Raw genomic sequence first — 13731 nt, 5'->3', positions numbered from 1 at the left:
TTTTCAGTCCGCAAACCGCGGATCCGCAAAAAACGGAAGCCGCCCATGTTGCCTTCCCCAATTTGTGGAACGGAACGGGCAACGGCAATATAAATGCCTATTCTTGTCCACAAAGCGCGGACAAGAATAGGACATGTTAGATTTTTTAACGGGGCCGTATCTTTTGCGGCCCCATTGAAGTGAATGGGTCCGCATCCGAGCCGCCAAAACGGCGGCTCGGATGCGGACCCAAACAACGGTCATGTGCATGAGGCCTTAGGCCTGTTTTACACTTGCTTTGTTAATTCCGGTATTGAGATCCGGCAGAGGATCCGTTTTGATTTTGCACATCAGGATGCATCCGTTCCGTTAGGATTCGGTTGTGTGAAATCAAAACACATCCGTCACTAAATACATTGAAAGTCAATGGGTGACAGAGCCGTTTTTTTAGGCTCCTTAAAAAACGGAACCCTCCCCATTGAATTACATTGTTTTCAGTGCCGGATCCGTATTTTTTTCTTCCGTTTTTATGACCGCATGCAGCGGTTTTGTGTCGAGTCACAAAACTAAATGCTGATAGAACAGAAGACATCCTGATGCATCCTGGACGGATATCTTTCCACTCAGAATGCATGAGGACTAAACGGAAAAGTTTTTTTCAGGTTTTGAGATCCCCTGCCAGATCTCAAAACCGGAAAACAGCAACGCAAGTGTGAAACAGGTCTTGGGAGTTTAAAAATTTTTTAATTATGGACATTCATGTTAAGCCTAACTTTGCACACATATAGACAGTATTTGCTTTGTCTGCCCATACGGACACAAAAAACACTGAACACATACATTATATATTTAGAATATTGGTTTCTTTAAGGATTATTCATTCTTCTTGCCAACATTCATCTTCCCGTACCTGCCGGGCGCCATAAACAGAACATAATGGAACATTGATGCTCCTTATAGGATGTTCAGTTCATAATACTCAATTGTGGACAATTTCCCCAACATTTAAAGTACAATATAAAGAAAAGCAGATGAAAAGACAACCATTATGCAGTACCACAATTTACCAAAAACATTCCATACAAATCATTTCAGTAATGGACGGTATACAGATGTATGTACAATTACATCAGATTTGGTTCTCCTCAAAAACCATTTTCCCTTTTAGAGATTGGTGTCTAAAGTACAATACATATATTCTAAAATGACAATGAATGCCCACCTTATAACCTCAGATCCATCTTAGGTCCAGGATCTGTGGTATGTTAATGTTTTAAATCATCATTATATCAGTCAGGCATCTAGTTTTGTGATAGGTTTGTCCAGGTAATAACATTTTTGTAACGACCCAAAAGGCAAAAAAATATATATGCCAATCTCTATTTCCTGGTACCTCTCAACACACAGGACAACCAGCCGATCACTGCTTGAGGTGGGTCACTGCTGCAGCCAGTGATTGGCCGAGTAGTTATTTTCTGTGCGTGAAAAAGGCACCAGGAAATAGAGATTGGCATGAGGACTGGGGAACGTTGGAACAGGAACCACAATGAATTGGTGAGGTATGACTTTTTGTATTTTTTTTTACAGCATTCTGAGTTTTTTTTCCAGAATAGTCTTATTGCCCAGACAACCACTTCAAATAATAACAGTCTGGCTGCCTGCAGCCACCACTAGGGAGAGCTTAGCAACACAATATGCAATGAGCTCCATAACTCAATATCCATTTTTCAGATATCAAGCTCCACTTCCACTTCAAAGATTCCTATTTTCTGTTCATGTCTTTGTGATCATACGCTTGGAAGCACTGTAATTAAGATAACTGATTTTTCTGGAGCAATTCCAGGATTTGGACAACTAAAGGGTCAAGATTAATGCACATTTTACCTAAAATTGATGTTCCCAGCATTTTGGGTTCATTAATAGGCATCAGGGAGGAGACCTAAAGGGCTTGTCTCACCTGAGACATTGGTGACCTGTCTCTAGGATATGCCACCAATGTCAGATAGGTGTGGGTGCCACCTCTGGTACCTGCAGCTGTCTCTAGAATGGAAATCCCAAAGTGAGCAAGAGTGCACCACACATGCGCTTCTATGGGAACGTAGAAAATAGTTGAACGCTGGCTCGGCTATTTTCAGTAATTCCATGGAAGTGAATGCAGTGGTGACCACGCTTGCGCTGTTTGCTCTCCTTCACTTTAGAAGCTCCTTTCTAGAGATAGGTACAGATCCCACCTCTGGTATCCGCACCTATCTGACATTGGTGGGCTTATCCTAGAGATATGCCACCAATGTCTCAGGTGAGACAACCCCTTTCCAATTTTTGCCCTCCAAATTTTCACAAGTAGGAATTAGTATGTTATAAGGATCCTTGAATATTAGCATCCTATAGATGCTCTGTCTTGAGTGGTTTTTCATCTTACTACAGTCATCATATGTGCTCCTCACAGGGATAAGATTAGGATGCCCTGGAATAATTTATTCCTTTTATGATATAATAGCTAAGGAACCTTTGCTTCCCTTTTAATGGACTGCACACTAATTTAGAGCTACACATTATACTTAATGATTATACTATAGGTAACTGGAGGATTCTTAAAAAATAAAAAAATCCCTATAACAAAAACATTTCCTAATTTATTGTGTAGATGTTGAAAATAAAAACCCTTTAGTACATAGTTCATTTAGAAGATGCATATGTTCAGAAAATGCTGTTTTTGAATGTCACATTTGTTTGTATCTGTACCTAAAATATGCATAAAATACATCATAAAACCCATACTTCATACATGGATACTAAGGCTTAATAATAGCAAACAAAGCTATGAAAACACTAGAGGATAAAACATGTCTTTACATTGAGTTTACTTTGCATACCATTATAACTTTTGCCAGTACCATAATACTGCTGGTTGGTTTAAGGAGAATTGAGAAGTATCGTTTCAGCTTAATATTTGTGCTAAGAAAATATGTGTAACTACATTTTGTGATGTAAAAATATACTATAGAAATATTAGGTTGTTTCGATTGTTTTTTAGTAGATACTGTAAATGTTAAAGTTGCAAGGTGGTGCCGTTTCCCTTTCAAGAGTATGTGTTGGACACGATCCGTGAGGGAAGTTATACGTGTATACTTCAGGTTTTCTTGCAACCTAGACAGATGTAGCAGATGTTACTTTGACACAACATGCTGTGATATCACATTGAGTAATCTGTGGTTTTCCAAGAGGCTAGAGATAAATCCTCTAAGTTGTCAGATGGTCCTTTTTAGATTGCTCATTGGTTCTCTAGCACCTGAAACAATAATGAAGAATGGCACATTTTAAATCGAAATGAAATTGAGCCACTAGATGTACAGTTACACTTCCTGATGATGCAGATAGTTTCCATAGTAAAATCCAGAATGTTCCTTTGTGCATTCTTTTATTGCTACTCCACATCATTTTTGATTATTGGCATAGAGTCTTTAAATCCTTGAAATTCTCTGGTCCATGCAATATACTTATTACATAATTGCTTATGCCAAGTTTTCAGATAAATTGATGGAAAATATTGATGATGGTGATCATGAAGAACATGTCCATAATGGGTCAACCGAGGTTCGAGCCTTTAGCTGAAATCCCAGCACCTCCAGTGGCGAAGTCCTGCTAGCAACATGAGATCAGCAATCCATACTAAACAGCTCCGAGTTCTGGATATACCTAAGTCTTCATCTTACATTGGTAATTCAACTGAAAAGAGAAACTTCCCATTGATATCTGTATGTCAATTGTCCTGCTCTTCTGGATTAGAAGTCCAATGGTCGAATCATCATCGTTGTTGAGCGTAATGAGTAACTTGGACCTTTGAAATAATGCCACTTTATGCCATTCAACTTCCCATGATTTTGACCAGCGGTGTAATACATTCCATTAAGATTAGAAGGACCACAGGCATCGAACCACCAACCTGCGTGAAGAGGCAGAATGAATATGTAAGTCAATGTGTTATAGATATAGAGCAGCATTTTAAATGAATGTCCACCATATTTTTATTAATTACAGAAACTTTAAACAAATAGAGGTAGGCCCGGTGTGGTTCGCAGACCACAACACAGATACAATTAATTATGTGCATTATACCTTACAAAAATGACATCCTAAATGTTATTTAAGTTGTGGTCATGTGCTTGTGGTTTCCCTTTGTTATCTGTGATGGATAACATTGCTACCATGCATCACATATAGGGTTTCAGCTGAGTAAATCCCTACAGTGTGTACCACGTCATCAATCATGTGCAATACATTGCTACCGAGTACAAGTCATTCAGACTATGGTGGGCTAGAAGGTGAGGGAGCAAGAGTGGACAGAAGCTACATTGAGTGGAGAACATCAAAGGACTCTTTTAAAGAAGTAAAACAGCAGCACCAGTAGAAGTAAGAACAATGGCAAAACATATGATACTTCCTCTACTCACAATATATAGTATATGTATGACAAATGTTTTTTAGTCCAGAAAACTCCTTTGAACCCCACTCCCTCAATGATCTCCCCGACCTTTGTTTGTTCAAGCAGAAAAGGACAACACTGTTTTGAACAAGTCCAGTTTGGGCTGTGTGGCTAGGAGAGTGGTTCTGAGGGTACTTCAAGTTATAATGAAGATAGAACCACAACCTTTGTGATGGCTCTGATACCAATCTAGGCTGAATTTGAGCAGATTGAGCTGAGAGCTGTATAGGCTGTACTTGTAGTTCTCCTTCAGCTTGTGTGAAGAGTAGAGATGGGTGGAATGAGATGAGCATGCTGGGTAGAGGAAGAGAAGGAAGATCACAGACCCTTCCTCCCGTCGCTGTACGGGTTTCAGCATTAACTTTTCATTTGAGAGCTTTTCCAGGCATTTAATGCACTTTTAAATTGGGTAAAATCGATTTGTTTTTTATTTGAATTTCTTGACCAAATTAGACATATCATATGGCCAACCTGTGGCTCTCCAGCTGTTGCAAAACTATAACTCCCAGAATGCCTAGACTGCCTACAGCTATCAGCCTACAGCAGGGCATAGTGGGAACAGTAGTTTTACAACAGCTGGAGAGCCACAGGTTGGCCATTCCTGATATAGATGGTGGCGGCCAGATAATCACGCTCAAATGGATGGGGTAAGTATCATTTTTTTTTTGCGTTTTTTTTAACCCATAAGGAAATTCGGCTTTGTGGTGAATCAAATTTTCCCTGAAATTTGAATTCAATCAACCATAACTACAACTCATCCAGTAAAATTAAAGTTCTCTTCCAGCTACATTGAAGGAAATATAAGAAAAAAGTTAGAACAAAGAGGGGAAAAATGTTACTGGTACTTAGAGTTAAAATGCACTCAAGGCAGCCTATTTTTGTGTCCAAATATATTTAATTGAGACATAAATTAAAAATCTATGTCTATTTTTATAATAATTTTTTTATCTGTGGCGGTCTGACCTCTGGGATCTCCACCAGTCCTGAGGATGAAGAGGCAGCAGCACATTATTCAGTTCTGTATTCTCTTCACTGGTTTTTCCTGCAGCACTGGGTCAAATAAATGGTGCCGACTGTCGTTCCTGGCACAGCCGAGTGTCAAGCTTCTTATTATATCTATTTTCCTTTTTGGGTTTTGAACCTTCAGACTCAGCTTAATAACAATGATAAAAAATGATTTTCCCGATACCCAGACACCTCAGAGTTGTTCTCTGTTTCTCCCTAAGCCAAAGAGACCTTGTTCGGACCCCAAGATCTAAGCTCCCAGTCTCAAACCCTTTGTGTGGAATTTTACTCTGAGGTACAGTAATTCATCTAATTTGAAGGAATATCATTTATCTCCTTGGCAATGACAAAGGGCTGGCTGCCATGGGAGTTAATTTATGTGTGCACTGTATATGAGCACTGCCTGTTGTGTCAGGAAAATATCATTCGGGCTTGTCGGCACCGTTCTCTCGGATAATCCATTTTGGATTCCCTCTTCTAAGGTAACCCTTCACAGTGAAGTCCATGGAGACAGATTTATATCACATTATTTGGCATCTTTTTGTTTTCTTCTAGTTCATGATGTTTTGATTGCACAATAACGGGAATTGGACCGACATCAAGAAAAATAATATTTAATCCTTCATAGATGTGAAGACATCAATTTACAGCATTTCAGAGTGAAGATATTTTTAAAGGTTAGAGGGGCATTCCCATCTTAGAAAGTGTTGGCATATTGGTAGGAAATGCCATCATTTTATAGTCGGTGGGGGGGTCCAAGCTCTGGGACTCCCACCTATACTGAGAATGAAGAGGCTCCGCGCTGGTGTTTTCCGGGCACGGCAACACTCCCAACCACCCCTCTGAGTAGAAAACTGCAGTTGACCCCATTCATTTAAATGGAGCTGTGCCCCGATGAAGGGAATGCAGAGCTACACCAGCCCCACAGCACCTTCATTCTAAGATTTGGCCTGGGGTCTTATAGGTCAGACCCCTACTAGTCAAAAACTGATACCATATCCTAGCAATAGGTCATCACTTTTCTAAGAAAAATACCCCATTTAAGCTAATAGGCACCATTGTTAGATAGTTTACGGCTCCCATGTCTAAGGCTAGTTTCACACTAGCATTAAAACCATCCGGCAGGCCATTTCTGTATAGATCACAAACATGTTGGATAGGTTGTGGTTTTTGATATTCCTCCCACTGTCTAGAGAAAGAAAAGTCATCATTAGTGTTTTTCCTCTTGGTGCCCTCTTCCTAGTAAGTTTTCACCCGATGTTAATAAAAACAGCATCAGTGGTACGTACAGGAGTAGACATGCTACTAGCACTCAAGTGGGCAGTGGAGATCTTGTGATGTCATCTATGGCTGTTGAGTCACAATATCACACCCAGGGAATACCGTAGTTCCTCAATATCTGTAGTTCGGAGAACCCTTTCAACATTACCAAGTGCTACTAATGTTTTTTTTTTAAAATGTAAAGCATAGTATTTTATTGAATTTAGTACCTACTTTTTTCTTTTTTTGTTATAAGATTCTTTATTTCTCCCTCTAATAAATACAAAACAATGTATCATACAAAATGATATATCACAAATACAAAAACCCAATTTCTGCAAACCTTCTGTGTTGCCCACTGCTGAGAGAAAAGGAAAAAGAGAAATACTGTGCCCGATATAACTGCTGTTCTTGGATATTGTATGTAATAGTCCAACTTTCCAACAACACACAGAAATGATCTATTTTCCTTTCTTAGAACATATTGCTTTCTCCAAACTGAATATATAGCGCTATGTTCTCGGACAATATGTGCCAGCATCAACAACTTTAGAACTGCCCGTTTAGCAAAAAATAGATCAGACAGAGTAGAGACATCTCGAAGGGTGAAAACAAATGGGTCTATAATCAATCCAACCAATTATGCCCCTACCAGAGGCTCCACCATCCCACCCCAGTATCAAAATATTTGGGTCAATAGGATCAGGGTGGCGCCCTTATGTTGGCATTGTGGACATTCACTTGAAACCTTTAATCCTATAATGTGTAACCAGTTGATGGGAGTAAAATAAAAAAATCCACTAATTCACCAATTTCTAGTTTTGCTAATAACAATATTAGTGGTAGTAGTAATGTCTACATTAATTCTTAATTTTGATAATATTAAATATATGATGTGTTAATTTATAAGATTTATTTTCCACTAATAATAATAATGGTTTTACTTGTAGCACTCTCCACTGCTATAATTTTATTTTCTCTAAGGATGGCAATTCAATTTGTTTTACGTCTCACTTTTCAAATTAGATTTAGGCTACTTTTACACTTGCGTTGTTAATTCCAGAATTGAAGATCTCAATACCGGAATTAAACTGATCCGTTTTGATTTTACACATCAGGATGCATCCGTTCCATTAGGATGCGGTTGTGTGAAATCAAAACCGAACAGAACGTATGCGTCACTAAATATATTAAAAGTCAATGGGTGATGGATACTTTTTTTAGGCTCCTTAAAAAGGGATCCGTCACCGTTGACTTACATTGTTTTCAGTGCCGGATCAGTTTTTTTCCTTTTTTATCACCGGACGCAAAACCACAGCTTGCAGCAGTTTTGTGTCCGGTCACACAACGGAATGCTGCCAGAACGGAAGACATCCTGATGCATCCTGAGCGGATTTCTTTCCATTCAGAATATATAAGACTAAACAGAACCGTTTTTTTCCTGTATTGAGATCCTCTGCCGGATCTCAATTCGGGAAAACAACAACGCAAGTGTGAAAGCAGCCTTATATTGATTTGTTTTATTCTATGCCATATTTTGTTTTTACAATTTTCCTATGAGAGCTACCAAGCTGCATGGTCTTCCATGGTTCCAGCGGCAGTAACAAAAGCCATTCTATATTTCTATATACGCCCAGTGATGTAATATTATGATACCTAGTTAATATAATGTACTGTTATCTGTACTGGAACGGCTAACATAACACAATACATCACTGTACACAACTTGATGGAAGACATTGATTCTTTGGAATTAGCATAGGGTAGATCAAAGAGTTTTCTGCCAAGTGTCAAGCTCTGACTAAGCAGCTGTGACACGGGCCTGCTCTCCGTCCATCAATGCCCATAGCTATTCCTTTGTAGGGTTTGTTATTCGGTCAGCGTGTGCTATTCCTCACTGTGCATCCAGAACAGTTCGCTCATTAAACATCTTAGACTTGTACATGCTAATTGTTCTCTTGACTTCTATGGAAGGACTTGCTGCCCTAACATGCTTTAAATCAGGCATATGGACAACATCACATCTATTAGAGTAGAGCAGTGCATGTAAATCAAGTGCTGGGCATTCATTTTAATTTTAGATGGAGGGTCCTGAACTTTCAAAACTATAACGTAGAAGTTAAATATATAATATTTACGGAGCCCGTGTTGGTTAAAATTTGGGGTTTAGAACTTGTCAGTAGCAGTCATGGTAGTCACAGCATAGACCAGGGACAGCGCTTAGGTGGCAACGCTGGAACGGTAGTGACATTTTCAGATGACTAATAGGTATTTTGTTATATTATCACATCCCCTAATTTTTGCATGTCCCAGACAACTTTATGTAACTTTATATATACAGTATGTACATTTTCTGTATTTTTTTTCCTTGTCTCGCTGTACAGCTCTGCATATAGTTATGATGCTCCTTGTCTCATTATACAGCTATGTATATAGTTATGGTTCTCCTTGTCTTATTATACAGCTCTGTATATAGTTACAGTCATGTGAAAAAATTAGGACACCCTTTGAAAGCATGTGGTTTTTTGTAACATTTTTAATAAAAGGTTATTTCATCTCCGTTTCAACAATACAGAGAGATTAAAGTAATCCGACTAACCAAAGAAAACTGAAGAAAAGTCTTTTCAAGATCTTCTGTAAATGTCATTCTACAAAAATGCCTATTCTAACTGAGGAAAAAGATAGGACACCCTTGCCCCTAATAGCGAGTGTTACCTCCTTTGGCTGAAATAACTGCAGTGAGACGGTTCTTGTAGCCATCTACCAGTCTTCGACATCGGTCTGAGGAAATTTTACCCCACTCCTCAATGCAGAACTTTTTCAGCTGTGAGATGTTTGAGGGGTTTCTTGCACGTACAGCCCTTTTCAAGTCACCCCACAGCATCTCAATGGGATTCAAATCTGGACTTTGACTTGGCCATTCCAGGACTCTCCATTTCTTCTTTTTCAGCCAATCTTTGGTTGATTTACTAGTATGTTTTGGGTCATTGTCATGTTGCATGGTCCAGTTCCGCTTCAGCTTTAATTTTCTAACTGATGGTCTCACATGTTCTTCAAGCACCTTCTGATACACAGTAGAATTCATCGTGGATTCTATGATGGTGAGCTGACCAGGTCCTGCTGCAGCAAAGCAGCCCCAAACCATGACACTTCCACCTCCATGCTTCACAGTTGGTATGAGGTTCTTTTCTTGGAATGCTGTGTTTGGTTTACGCCAAACATGTCCTCTGCTGTTGTGTCCAAATAATTCAATTTTGGACTCATCTGTCCAAAGAACATTATTCCAGAAGTCCTGGTCTTTGTCAACTTTATCTCTGGCAAATGTCAGTCTGGCCTCGATGTTTCTCTTGGAAAGCAAAGGTTTCCTCCTTGCACACCTCCCATGCAAGTTAAACTTGTACAGTCTCTTTCTGATTGTAGAGGCATGTACTTCTACATCAACAGTAGCCAGAGCCTGCTGTAGTTCTCGAGATGACACTTTAGGGTTTTTGGAGACCTCTTTTAGCATCTTGCGGTCTGCTCTTGGGGTGAACTTGCTGGGGCGACCAGTCCTGGGCATGTTGGCAGTTGTTTTGAAAGCCCTCCACTTGTAGACTATCTTCCGGACAGTGGAATGGCTGATTTCAAAATCTTTTGAGATCTTTTTAAATCCCTTCCCAGACTCATAGGCTGCTACAATCTTTTTTCTGAAGTCCTCTGACAGCTCTTTTGCTCTCACCATGGTGCTCACTCTCACTTCAACAGTCAGGAGCACACCAAACTAAATGTCTGAGGTTTAAATAGGGCAAGCCTCATTCAACATGCAGAGTAACGATCTACTAATTATGTGCACCTGGTGTGATATACCTGTGTGAGATCTGAGCCAATTTAAGAGGGAATACATGTGAGGGTGTCCTATCTTTTTCCTCAGTTAGAATAGGCATTTTTGTAGAATGACATTTACAGAAGATCTGGAAAAGACTTTTCTTCAGTTTTCTTTGTTTAGTTGGATTACTTTAATCTCTCTGTATTGTTGAAACGGAGATGAAATAACCTTTTATTAAAAATGTTACAAAAAACCACATGCTTTCAAAGGGTGTCCTAATTTTTTAACATGACTGTATGGTGCTCCTTGTCTCACTATACAGCTCTGTATAAAGTTATGGTGCTCCTTGTCTCATTATACAGCTCTGCATATAGTTATGATGCTCCTTGTCTCACTATACAGCTCTGTATAAAGTTATGGTGCTCCTTGTCTCACTATACAGCTCTGTATATAGTTATGGTGCTCCTTGTCTCACTATACAGCTCTGTATATAGTTATGGTGCTCTTTATCTCACTATACAGCTCTGTATATAGTTATGGTGCTCCTTGTCTCGCTGTACAGCTCTGTATATAGTTATGGTGCTCCTTGTCTCACTATACAGCTCTGTATATAGTTATGGTGCTCCTTGTCTCACTATACAGCTCTGTATATAGTTATGGTGCTCCGTGTCTCATTATACAGCTATGTATATAGTTATGGTGCTCCTTGTCTCACCATACAGCTCTGTATATAGTTATGGTGCTCCTTGTCTCACCATACAGCTCTGTATATAGTTATAGTGCCCCTTGTCTCACTATACAGCTCTGTATAAAGTTATGGTGCTCTTTATCTCACTATACAGCTCTGTATATAGTTATAGTGCTCCTTGTCTGGCTGTACAGCTCTGTATATAGTTATGGTACTCCTTGTCTCACTATACAGCTCTGTATAAAGTTATGGTGCTCCTTGTCTCACTATACAGCTCTGTATATAGTTATGGTGCTCCTTGTCTCACTATACAGCTCTATATATAGTTATGGTTGGTGCTCCTTGTCTCACTATACAGCTCTATATATAGTTATGGTTGGTGCTCCTTGTCTCACTATACAGCTCTGTATAGAGTTATGATGCTCCTTGTCTCGCTGTACAGCTCTATATATAGTTATGGTGCTCCTTGTCTCACTATACAGCTCTATATATAGTTATGGTTGGTGCTCCTTGTCTCACTATACAGCTCTATATATAGTTATGGTTGGTGCTCCTTGTCTCACTATACAGCTCTATATATAGTTATGGTTGGTGCTCCTTGTCTCACTATACAGCTCTATATATAGTTATGGTGCTCCTTGTCTCACTATTCAGCTCTATATATAGTTATGATGCTCTTTATCTCACTATACGGCTCTGTATATAGTTATGGTGCCCCTTGTCTCACTATACAGCTCTGTATATAGTTATGGTGCTCCTTGTATATACCATATCTCTGTATATACCGTAGTTATGGTGCTCCTGGTATATACCATATCTCTGTATATACCGTAGTTATGGTGCTCCTTGTCACACTATAGGCTCTTTATATATATAGCTACAATGCTGCCTGTGTCACTATAGAACTATAAAGCTAATGACTGAGTTCTGCATATCACTATAAGGCTATATATAAATATATACAATGATGGTGCTCCATATTTGACTATAAAGCTGCATATATTAGGGTCGAGGAGCTCTCTCCGGTTATCATAGAGGGGCTATCCAATGTACTTTTGCATTGGCCTCATCTACCAGCAATGTGCCTACAGCTAACAGTTTGACGTACCCTTCTACTTGGGTTGGCCTTGCCTGATACATGGGCGCAGTTATAGCCATATGAGGCCCAGAGGTTGGGGGCGACAATGAGGTGCAAGAACATTGTATTTTCCTGTAGGGAATAACAATATAGTGGCTATTGCATGGATGTGGGCTTTCCGATATATGATGCTATTATACATACCTTTAATTGTTACTTTTGCTGCTGTTTTTATTTTCTTACACTAGGTGGTGGGGCTATATTTTGCTATGGGGCCCCTATAAGTTATAGTTACACCCTTGCTCACCTACAATAAGTTCCCAGTCTGCCCCTGACTGTTAACTATCGTTATTAGTTGTCATTGACTCCTACAAATTGCCACACGATTTTACACACAAAAAAGTTGCAAATAATCTAAGGCACAATTCAGTTATTTGGTGATCTCATTCATTACTATTCAACAGGGCTGTCCAACAGCTCCTGATGTGTATTCATACTGAGCTCACGGCAATGGGCCGATATCGCTGGGCGATGATCGAGAACAAGCGATCTGCGGCACATTCATCAGGATCTCAAAAACACTCAAACAGTACACGTCGAAACTCCATACTGCAGCAGTAATAGCTCATAGATCATGCATAATACCGTCTATAGTGCTCACTTAATAGCAGAAACAATGATTAGAATTAGTTACTGGACTTCGATCTGAATTTCATGGAAAATTAGATTTGCCACAAAGCCGAATTTCCTCGTGCTTCATGGTAGCGAATCAATTTTCTCAGAATTACGATAAAAAATTAAAAGAATCATACTAACCTCATCCATTTGCTCACAACTAGCTGGCCGCTAGATCTTGCATTAAATCCCATGCACGGTGACGTATGACATCACCACGCCGGCTGACATGACGACATCAGTTCGCGCTAGATCTTCAATGCAAATGGAGGAGGTAAGTATGATTTCATTCATTTCTTTTTTTAAATTTGACACTGCGTTATTACTGTCATATGCGGCAATCAGCTATGAACGCGGCATCTGAGGGGCACAATGATGGGGGGCAGCGCAATCGCTGCTCTCTATCATTGCACCCACTACTTTGTCACCCACAAACTCGTCATAAAGCCAATTATTTTGTAAAATTCAGCGAAGCAGCCGAATTTTTAAATACTTTGCTGATCTCTAATTAGAATTTACTGACCACTCCTATCAGACAGCTACACATAGGACAGTGAACTCGGCGGTTCATCCTCTAGAAGGCCTCAAGCACACGACTGTTTGTAAAAAGACGCATCTTCAAAAAATACAGATAACGTCCGCGTGCATTCCGTATTATCTGGAACGGAACAGCTGGCTCCAATAGAACTGTCCTATCCCTGTCCATAATGCAGAAAATAATAGGACATGTTCCATTTTTGGGCGAAACGGACATACGG

At 39.6% G+C, this 13731-nt stretch overlaps 1 protein-coding gene across 2 annotated transcripts in view; it reads right to left on the bottom strand.

The window, feature by feature from the left end:
• Positions 1-328: 328 nt before the first annotated feature.
• Positions 329-13731, bottom strand: part of ANGPT1 (angiopoietin 1) — a 326519-nt gene continuing 313116 nt past the window's right edge. For both annotated transcript variants that reach the window (XM_044294293.1, XM_044294294.1), the window contains one exon: positions 329-3922. In XM_044294293.1, the coding sequence (XP_044150228.1) occupies positions 3762-3922 (161 nt within the window). In that variant the 3' untranslated portion in view covers positions 329-3761. The remainder of the gene's footprint in view (positions 3923-13731) is intronic.

The sequence above is a fragment of the Bufo gargarizans genome, chromosome 5, assembly GCF_014858855.1.
Source record: "Bufo gargarizans isolate SCDJY-AF-19 chromosome 5, ASM1485885v1, whole genome shotgun sequence".
Taxonomy (NCBI): Eukaryota; Metazoa; Chordata; class Amphibia; order Anura; family Bufonidae; genus Bufo; species Bufo gargarizans.
This window is presented reverse-complemented; position numbering and strand designations above follow the sequence as displayed.